Source organism: Triturus cristatus, chromosome 4_1, assembly GCF_964204655.1.
Source record: "Triturus cristatus chromosome 4_1, aTriCri1.1, whole genome shotgun sequence".
NCBI classification, from domain to species: Eukaryota; Metazoa; Chordata; class Amphibia; order Caudata; family Salamandridae; genus Triturus; species Triturus cristatus.
In genome coordinates this window covers 203018461-203040974 of record NC_140585.1, presented here as the reverse complement: position 1 = coordinate 203040974, position 22514 = coordinate 203018461, and the positions used below count along the sequence as shown (strand labels likewise).

At 44.3% G+C, this 22514-nt stretch overlaps 1 protein-coding gene across 1 annotated transcript in view; it reads left to right on the top strand.

Moving 5' to 3' along the window:
* The window catches only part of LOC146854039 (echinoidin-like), a 199564-nt gene that overhangs the window by 76110 nt on the left and 100940 nt on the right, over window positions 1-22514 (top strand). The window contains exon 3 of the mRNA XM_085650488.1: window positions 16588-16709. Coding sequence (XP_085506614.1) covers window positions 16588-16709 — 122 coding nt within the window. The remainder of the gene's footprint in view (window positions 1-16587; window positions 16710-22514) is intronic.

Below are 22514 nucleotides of genomic sequence, written 5' to 3'. Positions count from 1 at the left end.
AGTTTGAACAAAACGAGGAGGAGGAAGGATCAGGACTGTCCACAGGACAGTCAGAAACCATAGCCTATGTAGGTAGAGGAAGATCTTGTAATAATACTAGATACTTTACTGATCCAATACGTCCGATATGTCCAGATAATAACAGGAATTTCCAAACACCTATAATAAATATAAGGTCCCCCGAGCATTCGTTCCAAGCCGCTGACAAATTACTGCGAGAACGAAGGGGTTATCATTTTCTCGATTCTATGGATGAACAAGAATTAGCCAGGTCAGCCGTTCATTGGGTTGACAGTCCCGGAAAATATGGTGATGATACAGTAGCACACACATTTTTGAATCTCACCCCAGATGAACAGCGTTTAGCTGGGATTTATATGATTCAACAACTCCTTATACTATATAAAGGCCAACATTCAGATCCTGGTCCCTTACCTGATATATTGACTGAATTACTCACGAATAGATGGAAAGGTTCAGGTACTAAGTTAATTAAGGAAATACTAGAATCCAGAAAACAGTACATTCTTTTTGTATGTCCAGAACATGTTTCATTGCCCATCAAGGAAAGACCGATGTATTACGTGGACAGACAGAATCCCTTACGAGAAGTGCACCCAATAAAGGGCGAGGATAATCAGTTTAAACGTGTATATGTATATACGCCCATATCAAAAATAGAATTGTTAGAAATGAAGAAAGTGGTACCCAGTCATGACAAAGACCCAGCGGGTTTCCACCGAGAAATTAAAGACATGTTACTCATGGGAGAGTATACCTATCCCGACATTATGACAATATTAAAGGTATTAATGCCTGCTGGCATTTATGAAAAACTCAAGGAAAAAGAGTGGGAGGTAGGAGACCAAAAGATAGATTGGACAGCATTAGAAAATGAAGAAAAGGCCCGAGGTCCAGGTTCGGGGCTTGGGGACAAAACTAAAGCACTGCCAGGTTTACTAGTACAGGTACTGCCACGTTTATTAACCACGAAAAAGGAAGACTGGGGTGCCATCTCAGCCTGTAAACAAAAGCAAGATGAAGACACTAGTGATTTCTATGCCCGATTCGAAAAATGTTTTGGTATAAATAGTGGTATAAAAGCAAGTAGCGAGTCATACCCACATCTGTTTGTGACAAAATTAGTTGAAAATTCCTTGCCCCAAGTGAAGAATAGAGTATTAAAATTCGAGAGTACCTGGCAAGGTAATACCCCATCACAAATGTTGCAAATGTTACAGTATCATCACAATAGAATTAGAGAGGAACAAGAACATGAACAAAGACGCATGAAAGACACGAAAATGAAAATGCTAGTCTCCCAGACAGTTCCAGCTGAAGGACATAAAAAGGGTACGACACATTCCGGTGATTCAGCAGGACCTATAAAAGGGACATGCAACTATTGTAAACAGCCAGGACATTACATACACGATTGCCCAGTCCTAAAGCGTAATATCGCCACAGGTATTACAAAAGAAAGACCACGGCCACCTAGACAGGATCAGAATGAACAAGGAGCACCGCAGCATGCACAGGCCATGCCAGCTCCACAACAGTCTATACAGTTTGTGCCAGCCGCACCAGCGTTGCCTGCTGCTGCCACACAAACCACGACACGACAGCTGTATCAGACCGCACAGTATGACTATCCTGATTATCAACGATATGCATGAACCAGCCTAGAGAGGGAAGTTGACCTACCCCTTATCGAGGTCCCTGTAGACCAAGAAGGACCTTATGTACATAGTGAATTATTAGGCCAAGATAGAAAATTTTTACTCGATACAGGGGCAAGTCGAACAACCATAAAACGTAGTGAAGTTCCAGGGGCACCCCTCTCAGGCTCACAGAATATTTCCCTTGGTTTTTCAGGAAAACCTATTGTTAATGAAGTATCACAGCCTCTTCCACTTACGATAGGACCCTTGACCAGAACTACAGATTTATTGCTTACTAAATCATGTCCAGAAAACTTGTTAGGTATAAAAACACTGAAAGCTCTAGGAGCTATAATATGTTGTTCTCCGGAAGGAGTAAGATTGTTTTTACGTGATTTCAAAGGTCACTATGTGTCTCGAGACATGGATTCCCGACTGCAGACTTTACCCACACATTTATGGGCACAAGGCCCTACAGATGTTGGTTGCATGAACATTACACCATATCGAGTCACACTAAAGGCAGGAGTGGTACTACCACGAATGCGACAATACAAGTTACCCCCAGATGCTGTAATGGCTTTACTGCAAATCATTGACGAGCTTATTGGCCAAGGAGTGGTTGTGGAGACCGACTCCAATGTATGTAATTCACCGATAATTCCGATTCTTAAACGAACTGATCCAAAAGCTCCCCCAGTATATCGATTGGTTATTGATCTGCGCGAATTAAATAAATGTATTGTACCACAATACCCCGTAGTTCCAGACATCTCTTCATTACTGACAGCTATTGATTCCGAAGCAACATTCTTTACTGTAATTGATCTCAAGAATGCCTTTTTCAGCGTCCCGATAGATCCGGAAAGCCAATACTTGTTCGGATTTAGTTTAAATGGACGTAGCTTTAAATTCACACGCGCACCTCAAGGATTTACAGAAAGCCCCAGCATCTATAGCCAAGCACTGAAAAGAGAACTTGACAGTATACACATGCCAGTAAACACTGCCCTGCTTCAATATGTCGATGATCTGCTGATCACCGCTAGAAGCGAACCTGAATGTGAGAAAGCATCACTGATAGTTTTACAATTTCTAGCCAAAAAGGGGCACAAGGTGTCCCCTTCTAAGCTGCAATTCTGTGTCCAGCGAGTTATTTACCTTGGTCACTCGCTGTCCAAGGAGGGAAGGCAGCTTACACCCGACCGCATTCAGTTAATAGCTAACATGCCAATACCCAAGACACAAAAGGAGGTGCGGGCTTTCATAGGCCTCACTTGATATTGTAGGCAGTGGATCCCTCAGTATGCATTTCTAGCAAAACCACTCATTCAATTAACAACACAGGAGGCAGCCACATCGACTGTCCTCCCTTGGACTCAGGAACACACACTAGCTTTTGAAAGCTTAAAGAAAGCTCTATGCCAAGCACCTGTTTTAGCAACACCATGTTACAGAAAACATTTTACACTCTTTGTTACAGAACGAGAAGGTACTGCCTTGTCAGTACTCACACAGGAACAAGCAGGATCACACAAACCGTGTGCTTATTTTTCTAGTACATTAGATCCCGTAGCTCAGGCTCTGCCTGCGTGCCTGAAATCAGTGGCAGCGACAGCTTTAGCAATCAGACAAAGCGATGCCATAGTGTTAGGACATCCATTGACAGTACAAGTACCACACGCAGTAGAGGTTCTTGTAAATCGAACGCAAACACAACACTTGACCATAGCAAGACTTACAGGTTACGAATTAACATTGTTTCAGCCACATATAGAAATCAGACGTTGTAACACATTGAATCCTGCCACACTTTTACCCGTAATTGGAACGGACCCACTAGCGCATGACTGTATTGACGTTATTACAATCACGACGAAACCCAGACAAGACTTGACAGATGTCCCATTGTCAGACCCAGACCTGACGTTGTATGTAGATGGCTCATGTATGAGAACAAGTACAGGAGAGTTAGTGGCCGCTTACGCAGTCACAACAGACACTGAAATCATTGAAACAAATTGCATAAATACCTTGTCCGCTCAAGCAGCAGAGCTCGTCGCTCTGACACAAGCCTGTATTCAAGCCACAAATAAAAAAGTCAACATATACACTGATTCACGTTATGCATTCGGAGTTGTACATGACTTCGGCGTGCTGTGGCGAGAGAGAGGTTATTAACTTCTCACGGTGCCCACATTCAGCACGGACCCCTCATTCATGCTTTATTAGATGCAATACATCTACCCACTGCAATATCAATTATGAAATGTAAAGCTCATACGAAAGTTACTGATATCATTTCTCAAGGCAATGATTTAGCTGACAGAACAGCTAAACAGACTGCTCAAACTCAAACATCCGACATGACAAAGACAATAGTCCGGACGCCAACACATTGTATGACGGTTAAAGATCCTACTCTTGATGTAATAGATATACAGACACATGCTACACCAGACGAAATAAAGAAATGGACTGAATTAGGAGGGATCCAAACGGATCAAGGATGGTTGATGAAGGAAAAGTCTGTGTGGTTCCTTCCTGATTCAATGGTCCAGGTTATAATTAACACTGTACATAGTCCAGCACATCTAGGAGAAAGAGCTATGCTAGACAGCATTCAACACATTTGGTTCAATAAACATTTACGAGCAGCAGCCAAACAAAAAGTTCGTACCTGTATGATCTGTTGTCAGTTCAACCCAGGAAAAAGCGTTCCCATAGAACAGGGTGGATTTCAGCCTCCTGATCACCCTTTTGAAGTCCTCCAGATGGATTATATCCAGATGGAACGATGTCGAGGATTCAAATATGTTCTCGTAGTTGTCTGTGCTCTTTCCCGTTGGACGGAGGCATACCCGGTTTCAGATTACACGGCCCCGACTACTGCCAAACAGTTGGTTCGAGAATTCTTCCCACGATACGGTTTGCCACGTGTTGTTCACTCAGATAACGGCCAGCCGTTCTCATCCGAATTAATGAAACACGTTTCACTTTTGTTAGGCTATCAGTGGAAATTCCACTGTGTCCGACACCCCGAAGCAGCAGGTCTCGTAGAAAGACATAATCAGACCCTGAAAATTAGATTGTCCAAAATATGCAGACAGAAAGGTGTCGACTGGGTAGTAGCGTTACCAGTTGCACTCTTTTACACAAGAATGGTAGCACACTCTCGAACAGGGCTATCCCCGTATGAAGTGATCTTCGGCAGACCACCAAATATGTGGGGGACGCCTATACCACGTAAAATAACTGATATTGACTGTAATATGCTGACAGATTATTTGGCTTCCTTGATGTCTGCACTACAATCTTGTCGTTCACAGGTAGCTGCAGCTTTTCCTGACAACACTGAGGTGAAACCCCATGACGTAATTCCAGGGGATCTCGTTTTAGTGAGGAACTTTGATCGAAAGACTCAGCTGGATCCTAGGTGGAGGTCGCCGCAATTGGTCTTGCTCACCACAAGGACAGCCGTGAAGATCGAAGGCAGAAAAGGCTGGGTACATTCAAGTCATATCAAGAAATTTTATGGACTACCATCAGATGTAAAAACTACACCTCGTGTGTCTTCACCCATTGACTCAAAACTTCTTTTTGTTGAAAACGGTAGTCACGAGCATTATAAACTAAAACTCAGATCTAATCAGTCGGGAAATTTGATTGTTTAAGTCCTCTCCAAGGTGAAGCGGTTGAATTTGTCCCTGACATGTATCCCTTAGATCTGAATAGAGAAAACACCCGAAAAATGTTGAAACGACATGCATACTGTAAATTACTGCGTAGTCATTGCACAGTGACGTTATTAATTTTGTTTTTCTTAAGTCTTTTAATAATTATTGCAAGTATATTGTTGCACATATATTATCCTATTTCTAGACATGTTTATAATATTACTGCTGAACATTCTTTTAGCGAATTACCCCCGCATGAATTGTCATACAGATTTGCGCTGCGCAATAACACTTTTATTAGTATGTTACATCATTCCCATCAGGTTAGCAATGCTACAAATTGTTGGATATGTGGCCGACTCCCTCCCTATCAGAACTATAAAGGAATTCTACCTCTTTTTCCATACCCGTTCACACACAACGGCTCCTGTGGAGCATGGTTTAGCTTAATTAATTCCGTAGATTCAAATTCTGCAGTTTATCAAGACAACTGGGTATGGGGAAATCTGAACTTAGTCTTACTTAAAGTCTGCCACCCCAACAAGGAGGGACTTCCCAAAAGAACAGGAACTGATCTAGAAAATGAAGTATATGGATTGGGTAATTTTACGCTTAATCTCTTGATCTTGAATGTCGAATCCGAAGCTACTCCAATTTTGCCCGCCATGTCAGTGTTTCCAGTAAAAGGTGAATTATGTGTAAGAAAGAATGGTTCCATACATATGGGCCATAGCAGATGCACCACTGTAATAGAATTCAGTGATCAAGGCAAGTCGACATTTAGAGCTTCCCGCCATTCCTATTTTATATGTGGTCAGACGGCATATGTACGTTTGCCTCTAGATTGGGATGGTACCTGCTACATTGGATTCCTTTTGCCACCTGTTTTTCTAGCTCCTCCTGATTATCACAGAAATACTCATCTAGTACACAATAGAGAAAGGAGAGATCTCCCAATAGTCGATTACACTGAAACAGCATGGGAAAAATACACAGATTTCAATAAAGGTCTCTTTCCCTATATAGGTACCGTTACTAATAGTAAGCTGATACGTAGATTGACTAGAACCCTTGAAGCAGTAGTGAACGAAACTATTTCCGCCTTAGGCAACTTAACAGAAGAGCAGTCTGCTATGCGGATTGTTGTGCTTCAAAATCGTCTTGTCCTTGACGTCATCCTGGCCGATAGGGGCGGAGCTTGTAGGGTCATCGGATCAAGCTGCTGCGTATTCATACCAGAAAATTCGCCATCTGTATATAAAGCCATAACCCGCCTTCATAAGATTGTAAGCCAGATACACCAGAATCCAGGCACCTGGACTTGGTCCGGTTGGTTTTGGAGCGTGTTATCAGCCTGGGGATGGAGAGTTCTATCCTTCCTAGGTATTGGCCTTCTCATACTATTCAGTTGCTGCTTATGCCTGCAATGTGGACCAGCGATTTGTGGTCTGTGTGCCACATCGTGCATTCCACATCAAGATTTTCATTCAAGATCCCGGAAGAAGAAAGAAGAACAAATGATGCTATATGAACAGATCAATGGATTAATGAAGATTGATATCTCTTGACGGGCAAGTAGGGGACAAGGAGGGAATGTGGAAATATGGATTTTTCTGGTCAGTTATGTCCCCTATCTTGGATCCCTACGGTTCTATGTGCATGTTACAAGTACATGTATGTTCTCTCCAGTTCCAGTTATGAAGACGCAAATACATGTGCGTCCACCGTTAACATGTCCTCTGTTGATCCGCCATGAATGGGCCGGATATTCCATTCCTAAGTACGAAAGGCCACCGCCTTTATATGGTTTACTTATGCCATTTTACAGTCCAGGCAAGTAGGCCCTGATTCTGTCATCAAGCTTTTCTTGCTTTCTGTCTCTGAAGCTCCAGTCCGAGCCTGCATCTGTGACCATGAACTTTGTCTCATCCTCTGCGCGGCTCACGATGCCTGACATCAGCTTGCTGCCTGCCAAGAACTGTATTTCACCTTCGAAATTATCTGCTCCGTCCCTATCCAATGCATTCCTGTCTAGTAGTTTAAGTAAACATTCTGCCAGCTACCGAGCAAAGGCCCGGCTTCCCTGTCTTTATGCCAGTAATTCATAGCCCTGTTCCTATGGAAGATTCCTGCCCTCGCATCTAGTGTAGACACTTAGACGCTTGTACACGCACTAACAGTCAGTATAGTCAGTATAGAATAGGATTCTACTCTAAGAGACCTCTCTTTTGGATAACATAGTTCTTTAAACATAGGATGTTAGATATGATTTGGGATTAGGTTGACTTGACCCTCCAGACATCTGTCGCCACACGTAGAGCTAAATGTCAAGTCCCCTTCACCCCCTAGTTGCACGTCAATCATACGTCATGCTGCTGTGCGCGCATCTCTGCCAAGTATTTCTGCTGACATTGCGAAATTATTTCATAGGTCCACCCATATGTGACATCACAACCAATGACGTTTCTTTGTTACTCCCAGTTCCACCTACTTTTGCTACGTATGTATGTCTTATCTACACTATCAATTGTTACGCCTCTTGCCTTTGCCTCACTGTAATGCCTATTGTATAAAAGTGATTAATTATCAATAATGTATGTACTTCACTTCCTGAACCTCCGTGGTGATGGAACCTGGAGACCACGATTCCGAATCGTATATTGGAATAAAGCCCATTCCGAACCTCTAATACCACGGATTCTGCCTCTTATTTACTGAGCTATTTCTATTATGTTTCTGTATCAAATTAAGTCCCGGTAATTAAATTATTTACCACACACGGGGGCCGCGTCTTCCTCAGGGCACACTTGGGCCTGACCTCCGGCAGCGATGTCTGCCTGGATTGGTCTGCAGCTCACAAACGCAGCCCTGCCCACAACCAGGTAGCTTGCCTGACTTCCAGGACGCTGCTCGCGGTGCGGCACTTCTCGGGACAACAAAAATTCAGGGTGGGCTCCCGCTCCACTTTCCTGCAGCACAGGGGAATCCCCATACCGGGGTTATCTCAGGATAGTGCACGGCCCAGCGCTTTGGGGCCAAAAAGCTCTCAAGGTGCTACTCACGGCACTGGTGGCCCCAGCAGCATCCAGCCAGTCCACGACAGCAGGACCTGGCAGCGTTCTCCCAAAGGCAAAGGGGTGAATCTAGCAAGGACCCCACACTGGGTTCAAGGGCACACCGGGCAAAGTTGGGCAAAGCTGGGCCCAGGCAGGCCAGCTTACAGGGCCCTTCAGCAGAGGGGCAGTCCCTTATGGCGGTTCCTCCTGGGGCCCAGCAAGTACAACCAAGCACCCAAAACAGCACACTGACATGGGGTCACAGCCCCAATATGTATACTGGGTTTGTCTTTGTTCTGCCCTGGCACAGGGCTTGAGGAATCAGTCCCAACTGGTTCTGGGGGGTACTGAAGCACTTTGTTACAGGGCTTCCACCCTCCTTTGTCAGGTTGGGCTCTGTCCTCAGACACACCACAGGGGGTGGAGCCAGCTTTGAATCAGGCAGGCCCAGACCAATTTAGGGTCAGGGGCTACTCCTGCCACTACTCTAAATGTAGGTCTGCCTATTCAGCCTAGCACTGACTCACCCTGCTCCTCTTTGAGCCACACACCATCCCAGCCCCTGTCACTCCAGAGCCAGACATGCAATACACATCAGGCAGGCAAAGACACATATCACATAGAAATGCCAACTTCTAAAAGTGGCATTCTAAAATAGTGAACACAAATCTGTGCACACCATTACGCAGCGTTTATTATCACTACTCCAAACATACCAAACTTGACCATGCTGCTCCTTTCATATCAGGAGTTACCACTGAAACACTTATCAGGGAATTCCCAATTTATTCCTACGAGAGGGCAGCCTCACAGCAGTAAGAAACCAAAATTGTTGTTTGTCACTACCAGGACATATCACACACTTAAGGTACATGTCCTACCTTTTACTTACAATACGCAGCCTGTGATGACGTCATCCGGGTGGGCCGCACTGGGAGCAACGTCTTTTGCCTACTGAATTCTGCCTCAAGAGGGCCACATGGTGTTGACTTGTGGTGCACCGAGTTAGTAGCACCTGGGGCGCTCAGGGTGTGTGGAGTCTGCGATGATACTTGGTTTGGGTGGGCCACACTGGTAGCAATGTCTGTTGCCTACTGGACTGTGTCATCTGCAATCGCTACTCGATCTGAATTGTGAGCCCTGCTGACCGCAGTGTAGGTTGACGGCAGTAGTCAGCACAGACAAAACTCGGGGTGCTGTGCCACTAGGTTCGCTGGGGGCCTGTGTGGCAGATGCCAGCGATCGGCTGAGGAGACCGGAGTTCAGGGCGGCGGCCTCGTGGCAGGGTGAGGGGCGCCGCCCTGGCAGACGTGTTGTCCATCCTAGAAGTGAACCATGCCCAGAGCCCGGGCCTATTTGTTCACACTCCTACACTGAACTGGCGTACGCCGGAACAGCCCACTCCGCTTACGCTTACAGGGGTCTTCCCCACTGCCTGAGGTAACATGGTTGCATGCACTGTTCAAAACACTAGAAACTCAAGCAGTATATATCCACATGGACAGATCTGTGCCCTGCATACTGAGGTCTGTCCAGCACATCACTGCCAAACTTGGCATTGTGTGCATTCTTCTTCATGGGTGACTTGCCCCCTTCACACATATTTGGTTCCCACCTCTCCCCAAATTCTGCTATTGTGTGGCATGAGGGGCCATTCTGTTTTTGGAACGTCCGCTGTCCTGTTATGCGCTGCCTCTCTGGTAGTCGGGGGAGAAGGGGTGGTCCCGGGGGGCATGGAGGTGGTGGGTGTTGTGGACCTCTTGGGTCTCCGAGCTGCATGATCAGTAGCTGCATGACATGTGTTGGTCTTCAGATGTGGCTCTGGGCTGGGCCCCCTTTCTAATACTGCAGGTAGTCATCCTGCTTTACACCAGTAAAAGGCAAGTGTTGAATCCCTGCTGCTAACACGCCTTATCAACTGTTTTTGGGTCGCATCACAGGTCTTTCTGGTTGTTGAGAATATTGTGAAGCAGTGTTTTGTATGTGTTTTTGCACCGGAATGCCTTCCCTGCTTATCATTAGCGTTAGTTGTCGCTTTCATCCGTAGTGATGTTTTTTGCGGAAGTTATCGCTGGAAAACTGGTGATATCGGCAGTTTGCACCAGCTTGAGAATGGGGCGATAATTCTTTTGCCACTTTTGCTGCGCTAAAGTGCCAATAACTCGGCGATACGCCCTTGAGAATATGCCCCTATGTCATCTTTGTAAATGAGTTCCTTGTGAACATTGTTATTTTGCTGATTATCAACACCCAGTTCGCAAGGACATATGAGCTGCTCTTGTCTTTTGTAAATAGCTACTGAAATAGAGTCATCTGTATTAATACAAAACTTATCCTGAAGACCAGGAAATTCCAGCCAGCCTTATCTCTGAGTGATCTATATCGTTTGTGGTCAATCATACTGTTCTCAATGCAGATTCACTGACCCATTAATACTGACCTATTAAGCAGAGCAAGTGTTCTCAGTTTAGCTCCATCTAACCCTGCATCCTGTTTCCCACCATTAGAGCAGAGTTCTCCTGAGTAGCGTTTACAAAATTCAATTGTCACATTCTACATACTTCATTTATGTGTCAGTTCAGGCGTCTGTGTCTAGTAGGCTTTTTTCAAAGTGTTATGGAAAGCAGTACATATATTAGTTATTCCCGTTGATCCAGTTCACTTGTGGTTCCTTGACAATCTGCTATATGTCCTTCGTAACGCCTGTTGCCCTTTTCCACCTCCAGCTTCTTGACTGTTTGTTGCAGACTTTGGGATGAACAAAGATTTTAGGTTTCCCCTCTAGCAGCACTCGCAACCGCGCAGGATAGAACATGGCATATTCCACATTAAGCTTGCGTAGTTTCCATTTCACAGGTGCAAATTGCCTCCTCACTTCTTGAACCTGTGGTGTAATGTCTGGGTACTAGGAGAGTTCAAATCCCTCATTGCGAAATAGTTTAAGCTCTCTGGTGTGGCGCAAGGCAGCGTCTCTGTCTCAGTAGTTGAGTAGACATGCTATGATGGGGCAAACATGGTGCGCCTGGTGCCTTGTGTACAAAAGTTTCATGTTGCCCGTGATGGTGGAATCTTCCAGCCCCACTTCGCAAACGGGATTCCAAATCCTCTGTCTTGCTTTGTAGCAGTGTTGGTATGATGCTTGTTGATTTATTTGTTGATTAATTAAAATCATTACAAAGGGAAAAATAAAATAAAAATAAAAAAAGTAAATATTCACAGCAACATTTAACTAAACATATACATATACAAATACAATGAGATTTACTTACAGCACCAAAACTAAAGTGCCTTATAATAGCAGCAAATGTAAATAATTTTAACAATATGCCAATAACAATTAGCCACAGAGACAACGTGCATTACAATTTCAACTCCAGAACAAAGTGCCATTATGCCAGCAACAAAAAGTTGCAGCATTTCAAGGGGTAAACTACAACATTAAAATAACAAATACAAACAACAAACATTACACATAATCAAAATAAGTCTAAAATACATTAATAGCCCAATACTCCCAAAAGACACTTAAAAACATTATATCGTTACCCTTTTTCTATTAACTTTCATAACTAGTACTTCTTTTACTTAGAATGTCTGTTTTACAAAGTTTCTTTTCAGCCATAAAAACAAACTTAACAAATTGGTAAATGATATGAATGTTAACACCACTTAGACATAAAATAGTTGCAGTCCTACATGATCCAACCCCCAATTCCTTAAAAATAGGCTTCAAAATGGTGTTCCTCTCTTTTAACAGATTTCGGCATAGAGTTACTATGTGCAATAAGGTTTCGTCACACAGCCCAAAGTGTTGGTAGTTTTTCAGTTTTTTTGTTTGCTTTAGATATTTCAATGTGTTGGTCTTCAGCTTCAGAGACTCGTCTTTCAACCATATGTAGGGGCAGATTTATGAGGGACTGGTGCCCCTTTTACGCCGCCGTTGCGTCACTTTTGTGACGCTGCGGCGGTGTAAACCCTGCGCCATGTTGCTCCCCATTTACATCGTGACGCATCTATGGAGATGTGTCACGGTGTAAAGCCCTGCGCCACGTGAAACCTGCGTCAGGTTTCACGTGGGCGTTTCGACTCAGGGGGGGGGGGGGGGGGCGTTCCGTCGCAGGAACGCCCCTGAAAAGTGACTCAGTGAAATCTATAAGATTTCACTGAGTCACTTTCCCAACGCTGATGTGTCAAAACCCTGCGCCTGCTTGAAGCAGGCGTAAGGCTTGACGCACCATGTTAGGCATAGGATAGGTTGGAACAGTGCTGGAGTTAATCGCGCTTGCGACGCAACTTCAGCACTGCACCAACCTTACGCCGGTAGATGCGTCACGTATCTGCTTGCCCTTGCACCACGATGCACCGCATTGTAAATGCAACGCATCTGCGGTGGCGCAAGGGCAAACTTGCGTGACGCATCTTACCTGGCGCATCCATGCTGATTTGCAGGGAGGCGCCAGGGAACATAAATCTGCCCCCAAGTGTCTCTGAGTGCTTGTCAATCCTTTCTGACATATGGTCAATACAGTAGGAGAGAGAGTCAATCTTGCAGTCAATGGTGGAAAAGCTTTGCTGCATAGTCACCAGCATCTGCTGTATATCTTCTCCAAGTTCTGATCGAGATGTGCCATCCTCTTGCTCCTGCAAGGGTTTGTATTTACTGTGTACCCTCATGGATTTCCACTGTTCAAAGTTCAGCTTGGACTGACTTTTGTTTGGGTTCCCTATTGCGGCATTCAAGTGCGTGGGTCCCCAGCTCTGCACAGGTTTTGTTAGTGCCTCTAATTAGGCCGATAGCCAGTGTCTATGTATCTTGTAATCGTGTATAGTGCTTATATTTGCCTCAAAACTTAGTTAAGTCCATGCAGTTATCTTGTATCTTTGCCCTGGTCTCTGCAAGTGTAACGCTGGTAAATGTTCAAGGTCTCCCTCTTTATTTAACAATTCTCTGTTGGAGTAATTCTCAGGGCGTGCTCGGTCCTTCAGGGTGAAGCATTAATTCTCGTGCACAAGGTGCAGAGCTCTCAGGGGCTCCACACGCTCCCCAGACCGGAGGGAACTAGCATCATTGTAAAGGGCTCAGCCCCAGCAATGCTCAGTAGTGCTCTATGCCGTCCCGCAGCACCTCAGTGTACATGACATGCACAAATCTGCTTCGGGTGGTGGGCACAGTATTTATTGTGCAGCTTTCAGATGGAGGAGCCACTTATACAACTTGCACGCCGTGCCACAAGCCTGCACTCACCCGAAAAGCAGTGGAGGGCACAGCAACTCCTAGCAGTGCCTGTGGTCACCACTTCAGCAGGTCCTGTGTGAAAAATGCAGCCACCAGTGTTCAGCAATCAATGTGAGCCCCCAGAGTGGAGGCCGCACGGCAGCAGGTATGTAGATAGTGGCTGTGTCACCTGCGGGACAGTCCTCAGTAGGTGGCTAGGCAGCGCCAGTTGAGCTTCTCGTTGCGGGCACAGTGGAGCACATCGGGGATCCACAGAGGCCTTAGCAGGCCCCTTTGGAGGCCCCGAGCTGCTGCAACACCTTGCCAGCCGCCAACAGTGTTGGCGCTCAATGGTTGGTGTGGCCCCAGAATGGAGGCAGCTGGATGGCAACAACACAGCCTTCGGGGCAATCCTCATATATCATCTAGGCCACATCGGCCACTCTTCTTGTTGCGGGCCCAGCGGCGCGTAGGGGTGATCTACGGAGGTCAAATCAGGCTTTGTCAGGGGCTCTGAGTCTCCACCGCACCCTGCCAGTGGTAGATGGTATTGGTAAGTAGCGATAACGGAGGATCATTGTTATTTTTAGGAAAGGCAACTGGAGCTTGCCTAAAGTGAGGCCATATTGATGCCAGGCAAGCTCTGCCCCACAGGATCATCATATTTCTGAATGCAGGCAAGACCATTGAGGAACTCCCAGACAGCACCGATGAATAATATGTTAGAGAGCTTGATGAGCACTTGTAAAGTAGTGATGAGCAGCCTGAAATATGTTGTTTAATACATCCTTGTGAAATATGAACATTTGCTAGATGTAATTCTGACTCACTAGAATAGGTTGGTGGTCTTTTCAGAGCCATCAAATAACCTCCATTCTTGTCTTCCGAAGTCTGTTCAAAATATCCTCTTTTAGCACATTTCTTTACAGTTTTGAAAACCTTATCTGTATCTAACTTAAACGCTAATTTACACCTTGGGGCCCTTGACAAATCCCTTTGCAAACTGCTCACAAACACATTTTTCTACCCCTAGGTACCATGCCAGCAGTCAATGTTTTGCCAGCAGAGACTCTTGACCTGCACTATTTCAGCTGAGCAGTTTTGTGCCCTGCGTTGCTCACATAAAATGCTTCTTCATCATAATCATAAAAGCATGCTTTTCCATCAAAGCATGTTACTGTTTCACACCCTCTCCTGTAACCACATACAGTATTCATGTTATGTCAAAGTCTATACCCCCTATTGTCACCACATAAACATATATGCAACCTGGTGCTCTGCTTAATGAAACATGCATACACTCCTCTATGTGGTGGCAACCTATATACAGTGGGCGACCTAAAATAGGAACATATAGACTTTAGAGACTATGTGGCCACTCCACATATATGTATATCGGCATCCGATTGCAGGAGTGTCTAAAGCAATAAGAAAGGCTTTGATTGATCTAATTAGGACTTCAATAAATCAACCATTGCAATATTTACACAAAGCAAAACAGGAACTCAAAAGATAGGATCCTTACTGCACTTAGAACCAAACTGCCAATTTAAACAGGATGAAACCGTGAGGCTGGGAGGAACTAACCTGTGGTGAAGCTGCGAGCAGGCAGAAAGCTCTACATGGAGGAAATAAAGTCCTTTAGGGTGGAGCTTGCCATGCCTTGTGTTTGTGCATAAGAGGCATCTGGTGCTCTTCAGCAGACTTACAAGTATTACGTAATCTGTTGGGTGTGGCTGGGCATGGTTAATAAAGTTTGTGACACAGTGCGTTTAGTTTATGATGGCATGCTGAGAATAAAGACATGCCAACCAGAGCTCCATGTGTGGTGTTACCTGTTACCTGCTGCCAGGCTGGGGAGGAGGCTACAACTAGCGATGAGATACATGCCTCCAAGGGGACAAGACAGCTCTTCCTGAGAGTTTACCATGAGCCTGCAAACTGCTTGTGCGGCCCAAAAGTGGTCGACAGTTGGTGTATGTGAAGTCAAAGCGCAACTCCAGCTTTTGTGAGACCCTTAACGAAGGTGAAGGGCCTACAGAGGAGCACCATCATTAAGCCTGCCAGAAGTCGACTGGTAAGGCTGAAAGAAGAGATACTGCACCACAGCATAACACAAACCCAGCATGGAACAAGACAGTAACGCTAAAGCCAGTGACAAACAGGTACAAAGAAACGCTAAAGTCAGTGACAGCAAGGTGCAAGGAAGCACTAAAGACAACCAGGCACAGAGAAATACTAAAGGCAGCAACAACGAGGCAAAATGCATAAAGTTGAGAGCGGTGAAGAGCAAGTGCAAGAATTGAAACCATTACTCAATGTGAAGAAGGAACATGACGCCCGCTGACCTCAACTCAGGCACGATGACCAGAGTGTTAGTGAGCAGAGATGCCACAGGGCCAAGGAACCCTGAAAGACAAATGTGTCAATCAAGTATAGCAATGTTATCATGTTTAGAGAGAGGAGCTGAAGCGCTTTACCACTGGTTAGCAGGAGTAAAGTGCACAAAGGCCTATTGCAAACACAAACGGGTTCAGCAACAGAAGGCAAACTCCTGGGGTGATCCTGGAGGATCGGCATATTTCCAACAATGTGGATTGTGTGATTATACTCATGCACCACTGTAACTTTGCATCACTATGATCATGTATTAATATAGTACTATGCAGTACCATAAAGATGTTTTGGGTTTTGGATCACTGACATCCTTATGTCACCTTCACCTTTGTTGGTTTCAACTCCCCTCCTTGCCTGCATATCACTCTCTCTCTCACCCCTTTCCCAGATACGATCCTTCTTTCCTTGTTTATTTCACTGACAAGGTAAATTCCTATAAAAATGTGGCTCGTATGTGTATGTATGAATACTCAATAGCTTTATACATTTTAAAATAGTGAAAATGCCCTCATTTGCATAATAATAACTCCATCTTTCTGCCAATTACTTACATTTCTTTTTTTCTTCCTACACTCTGCCAGTTATTGCAGGTGCCCAGGAAACTTGCTTGTGTGCTCAAGGTAACTGTGAAGCCGGCTGGGTTCAGTATAAAAATGCGTGTTACAGGAGATTTGATTCAAGGGTTTCTTGGCTTGCAGCAGAGGTAAGTCCTTTATGCATAGATTAAGAGGCCCATAACATATTCAGGACATCCACAGAACCATAACAACTGGATCTTAAATCCAAAACCTTTAGAGATAGGATAAACCATAGGGAACCTCCCAACTCCTCCAGACCCTTCAAGCAATTATTAATAGAATACCATGCTTCCGCTGCAGATTACATACACAATTATTAATAGCTTTCTAACCCTAAACCTCATTAAATTTAGTCATCATATGTTGCATGAAAAACAAAGCACTTTGTCCAGATGTTTGTACAGCCTCTTCTGTAATACCTGCTCTTGGTTGCTTAGGAGACATGTAAAAGGGAAGAAGTGGTGAAGTCCAGAACATAACCATAATAGCTGGAGTCCTGTTTAATTACTATTCACCGTCTGATGACTTCTTTCCCCCTTTTTGAGCAGGGATAACATGGGCGGTATTGGGATAGCGAGGAGCAAAAGCAGGGGTAGTGGTTCATGCTCTGATGACCCCCAATTGACTCCCATGAATGCATTGCTGCCACATTGCATCTGAGCGCGGCCGGGGGCGGGGTATATTGACGTGGACAACGTCCCGGGGAAGGACTAGAACGCGAGGAAGGGAAGGAAAGGAAAGAAAAGAGAAGGTACAGCTCAGGAAAGAAAGACTAAAGAAGTAATGAATAATTAGACTGAAAGATGGTCAAGCGCGGGGCAACGTGAGAGCGTCAAGAGGAACAATCATTATATATATTATACACAGTATTAATACAAGAAATATACAATACAATGTAATGCAAAATTTTACTTTTTGGAATTAATGAGCATCAAAAAGGAGAAGAAGGGGATAGGTGGGAGGAAGGGAGGAAGAGGGAGGGAGAGAGTGGTTATTAAGGGGTAAGGTGGGTATGGGGGCAGGGAACACGTATCTCAGCAATGGCTACATGGAATTCTCAAAAAAGGTGTAAGGGATACAGGCAAGGTTCAGAGTAGAATGGTACTGTTCCATTCATCAAAGGTGTTCAAGCCTGTATGGACTGTGTTACAAGTGGCAATCCATTTGCATTCACATTTGTTGAGGAGTGCTTTAATGTCGCCCCCTCTTAAGGGTAGTGTGGGTTGCTCTATCACTTGCCAAGTCATATCAATTTTGCAGTGATTGTTGAGAATGTAATGTGCAACCAGGGGTGCTGTAAGGACCTTGCAATGGATTCTACTTTAGTGTTGGATAATCCTTTGTTTGACCATTTGGGTGGTTTGTCCGATGTAAATGAGGTCGCAAGGACAACGGATTGCATAAACGACATTTTGAGATCTGCAGTTGGTGAATGCCTTGAGTTTGTAGGTAAGATTATTGGTTTTAAACTCTTTGGTATTGACTGTTAGGTCGCAAACGATACAGGATAGGCATTTATAGTGTCCGATGGCAGGAGGTAGGCCCCAAATGGATGTTATGGCGTTTCTTTTGGGGTCTGCAATAGGCCATGTGATGGCATGTACAGGATGGGTCGCTAGATTACTGCCTCGTTGGTATGAAAAGAGTGGAGGCTCTTCAAAAGCTTCAAAGGGTTGTAATATCTTCCAATTGCGCTTGATGATCTTATTGACTTCATTGCTGCAAGGGCTGAATTTGGAGACAAAAGGAATCCTCATCATTGTTTTTTTGAGTTGTGGCGTGAGCAGATGTTCTCGGTGGCAATACCAAGCTCTTTTGCGGGCCTTAGTAACGAGACGTTTGGGATAACCCCTATCGAGGAGTTTTTGAATGAGAATATCTGATTCTCTAAAATAGTCTTTGCGCCACTTACAGTTCCTGTGAATACGTAGGAATTGACCATAAGGGAGGTCATCTCGGAGGCCGCGTGGATGATAGCAGGAGTATTGAAGCAAAGTGTTCCTCTCGGTTTGTTTCCTGTATAGACATGTGCCAATTTTGTCATCTTCCGCGTGTATTATGACATCCAGGAAGGGCAGGTCATTGGACTTGAACTCATGGGTGAATGTAAGATGGGTCTGGGAACGATTAATCCATAGGATAAAGTTTTTAAGAGTCTGGGCTGAACCTTTCCAGAGGAGGAGGACATCATCATTGTAGCGACGCCAAAGGGTAATATGATTAATGAAAGGATTTTCAGTACTGAGAATGTGAGTCATTTCCAGATTATAGACGAACAGGATGGCAAAATTGGGAGCGAAGCAAGCACCCATAGAGACTCCCTTGATTTGGAGGTAGAAAGTATCGCGGTACAGAAAATAGTTATTTTCTAAAGCCACTTGGAGTAGATCCATGATAAATTCGGTAGGTATTAGGGTGGGTCTTGGTCTGGATTCAAGAAAAGATTTGATGACCTGTAATCCATCCTTGTGGGGAATGTTGGTGTAAAGAGATTCAATGTCTAACCCCACCATCAGGTCAGTTCTGGTGTCAAAAGGTCTGTTTTCTATGGTGCAGATGAGGTCCATAGTGTCTTTAATGTATGTTTCAGTGGATGGGACAAAATCTTTTATGATGGCGTCATAAAAGTTCCTCTTTCACGCCCATTCAGGTTAATTTTTCTCCATTATTATTTCTTTCCCTCCGCTATGCCGGCCAGTCTCCTATCCTCCCTCTTTGCCTCTTCTGCCTTTCCCTGACAACTCGTCTCCTTTGCAATTTTGCTCGGTCCCACTGTGGCCTTTCAACTCTTCGCTCCTGAGTCTTGCCTTTTCCCCCCTTTTTTGTCGTCCTACTGCGCATCCCTTGCTCCTCCTCTCTTCCCTTACCCCCTCCTCTTTTTGCCCCCTGTACAGCACCGTCTTTTAAATCGAACAACCCGGTCATGAAGATGATCCTAACATAGAGGATCGAAACGCCGTCGACCGTTCAGCGCCAATAATCGCACAAACTCACTTCTGTGGTTTGTCTTCCAACATGATTGTCTTGATTGCAAAGAATAATCTATTCATTACTTGAACCACAGTATTTGATATAATTTCTTTCACTGTATATAATTTGTCACTCCTTTTGCGCCGTTTTCACTGTTTTCACAATTGTCACTTGTGTCGCCACTTTATGTGTCACTTACACATCCAGCACCAAGTCCAATTTGGGTTGTTGTTGTTTTTACTAAAAAATGTATATCTACAGTGCTGATACAACTGTAATCTGTCTTCATTTATTCTGATATTTATAAACATTTGTTGCTTAGTACATTCTAGAAATAATTTTCTCTTGAGTCTTCCTTTCTCCCCCCTCGCTGATGTCTTGGACATGCCATTTTAATTGTCTAGAATAATCATACCTGTTGAGAATTGTTGTTCTTTCTCTGATCTTATTTAGGACTCCACAGACATTCCATGTTAATACACAGAGTTGCCCGACGGGGTTGGTGGGATCTGTATCAGCCACTCAGATCTGTGTTACAAATAGCAGAGAAAGCTGAGGACGGAATTATAGTCAAGCGGGCGCCAGGCCTGTGCCTTTCAACCTCTAACAAAACATGAGAACAAACCCTCCCTTCTCTTCCTCATACCTCAAAAATATTTAATTTTCTGTCATGGAAAAAGTCCATGTCCGACACCATTGGAGGCCGTGAAAAGGGCCCATCCAATGGATCACTATATTCCACTAACAACCAAGAGTCTTCCAACCCTGTTTTGGTATCTATTTGTTCTTACAAATATTTACTATTTCTATGAATTTGTGTGTGACTTTTATAGTGTGTTGTGTCTTAATTGTTAGATCTATTGGTGTTTTTAAATGCTTTACTCCCATGTCTCCTAAGGTAGGCCTGACTGCTTGTTGCCAGCAAACAACAGTTTGATCAATGAGATACGGTACCCTGTACCATGTTAGTAAGTTACTTGTTGCAAGTGCATACTTACCCGTACCAATAACCAGGCCTGGGCGGAGCATACATAGTAGTACTCCATGCAATTGTATGGAGTTACTAGAAAACTCAGTGAAATTCCATAGAATTCTGTGGCTGGAGGAGTCACTCATTGCTTCCCGTCCCTCCCACGCCCGCCCTGCTAAAACCCTGCCCCCCGCTAAACCCCCACCACTCCCAACCGCTATATCCTACTGCCCATGCCCCCCTCCGCTAAACCCCCAGCCCCCGCACTTAGTAAGGCCTGCTGACAGGGAGACTTACCTTCTCCTCCCAAATCGTCCTGCCTGCTCCTGCAGTGCTGTGGCTCCACTCGCCTTCTGCAGCGCTGCTACAGTTCAATTAATTAACAGGAAGAACTGCAGTGCACATGGCATACTGTGCGAAGGCATGCCTGATTCTATCATGGGATTTGATAGGGTTAGCCATGCCTTCACGCAGTACGCCATTTAGCTTCAGGTGATTACGTGTCAACCATCTTTGTGTTTCCAGAGGTGAGAGACTGAATGTCTTTGGGGGAGGCGATCTTCAGGTATAGTTGGGTATTGTCTGCATACATGTGATAGTGAATGCTGGATTATTTCAGAATTTCTGTCAGAGGCTCCATGAACAGGTTAAAGAGCGTGGGAGACAGTGCTGAGCCTTGGGGAACACATATTTGTTCAAATCCTTTGATACCCCATAGTTACAAAAAGGTGGTGCTCTTTCCACTGAACCTAATCTTCTAAAATGTAAAGTATGGTATAACTCAGATAAAACGTGTATCACTAAATAAAGGCTCTGTATGCTCTCTTTTAGACACAAGGGTGCTATACCATACTTTGTTTACACAAATGGTCACTTTCTTACATTGCTTTATTCATAAAGAAAGTCACACATTGCTGGACTTCTTTGAAGGTCCTTGATTATGCTGATATATGTTTTTTATAGTGAAAATTTCTGTGATTATCTTCATAGATTTTGTCTGGATCCATTACCACAACTGATGCTTCATGTTATTAGAGTTTCCTTGTACCACACACAGTCACCACCAGTGGCTTGTCTCTTTAAATTTTATGCCTTAATAATATTCAACTGTGGTTCAGTAAGCCTGGCCAGTATGTTGTCCATGAGAAGCAAAGCACTACAAATGAATATTACAGGTTGTTCTTGCTATTCCTATTTGCTGTGACAAACCTTTTCCTCTGCATATTATGTATAGGGTTATTTGTATAATTAATTGCTTATCCTTATGTTGTGCCCTCTGCATTGTAGTCTTAGCATAATTCATATTATGAGTTTTAACAAATTCCTAACTCTCAGAGCTATCCAGTTGACAAATGTGGGTTGTTTTGTGGAGATTAATACAGTCAAGGTTGCTTGTATCATGTTTGATAACTAGACATGCCCTGAATGTTGCATACCAGGATTAGATAGCTTAGATCGTTGGTCATGCTTGGTGTGCACATGACCTCACTATCTGGGTATCCAGAAAACACCACAGACCCCCTTTTTTAGCATGTACTCTTCTGCTTACTGCAGGCCAGGATAACATTCTAAGAGGTGATCTCTTTATGTATGTATGTGTTGGTAATTGTAGACAGCAAGCAGTTCTTAAAGCAACCGAGAGCTGAAAAAGAGGCATGGCAAATTTACGTTGACAGATGGTGCTGTAGACTGCAGGGCCATACATAGAGACAGCACTGAAGTCATCTAGTCCCGCCAGCTAACAAGACTCTGTCTGGAGGCATTGACATTATTTAATTCAGAAAGCTTCACTCTAAGGTATAAGTGGTTAGGGATGGAGAATGCTGACCTCTCCATTAAATCTCAAGTTATTGCTAGCCTACTAGCATCCAAAAGTCAAATTGCTAGCTTTAAGGAAGTTAGCAGCTTCTTCCTAGTCAATGGTGTCAATAGTTTGATGTACTTGGTGTTTAACATCAGCCTTACTGTTCTACAGCAACTTGGCTGTTGG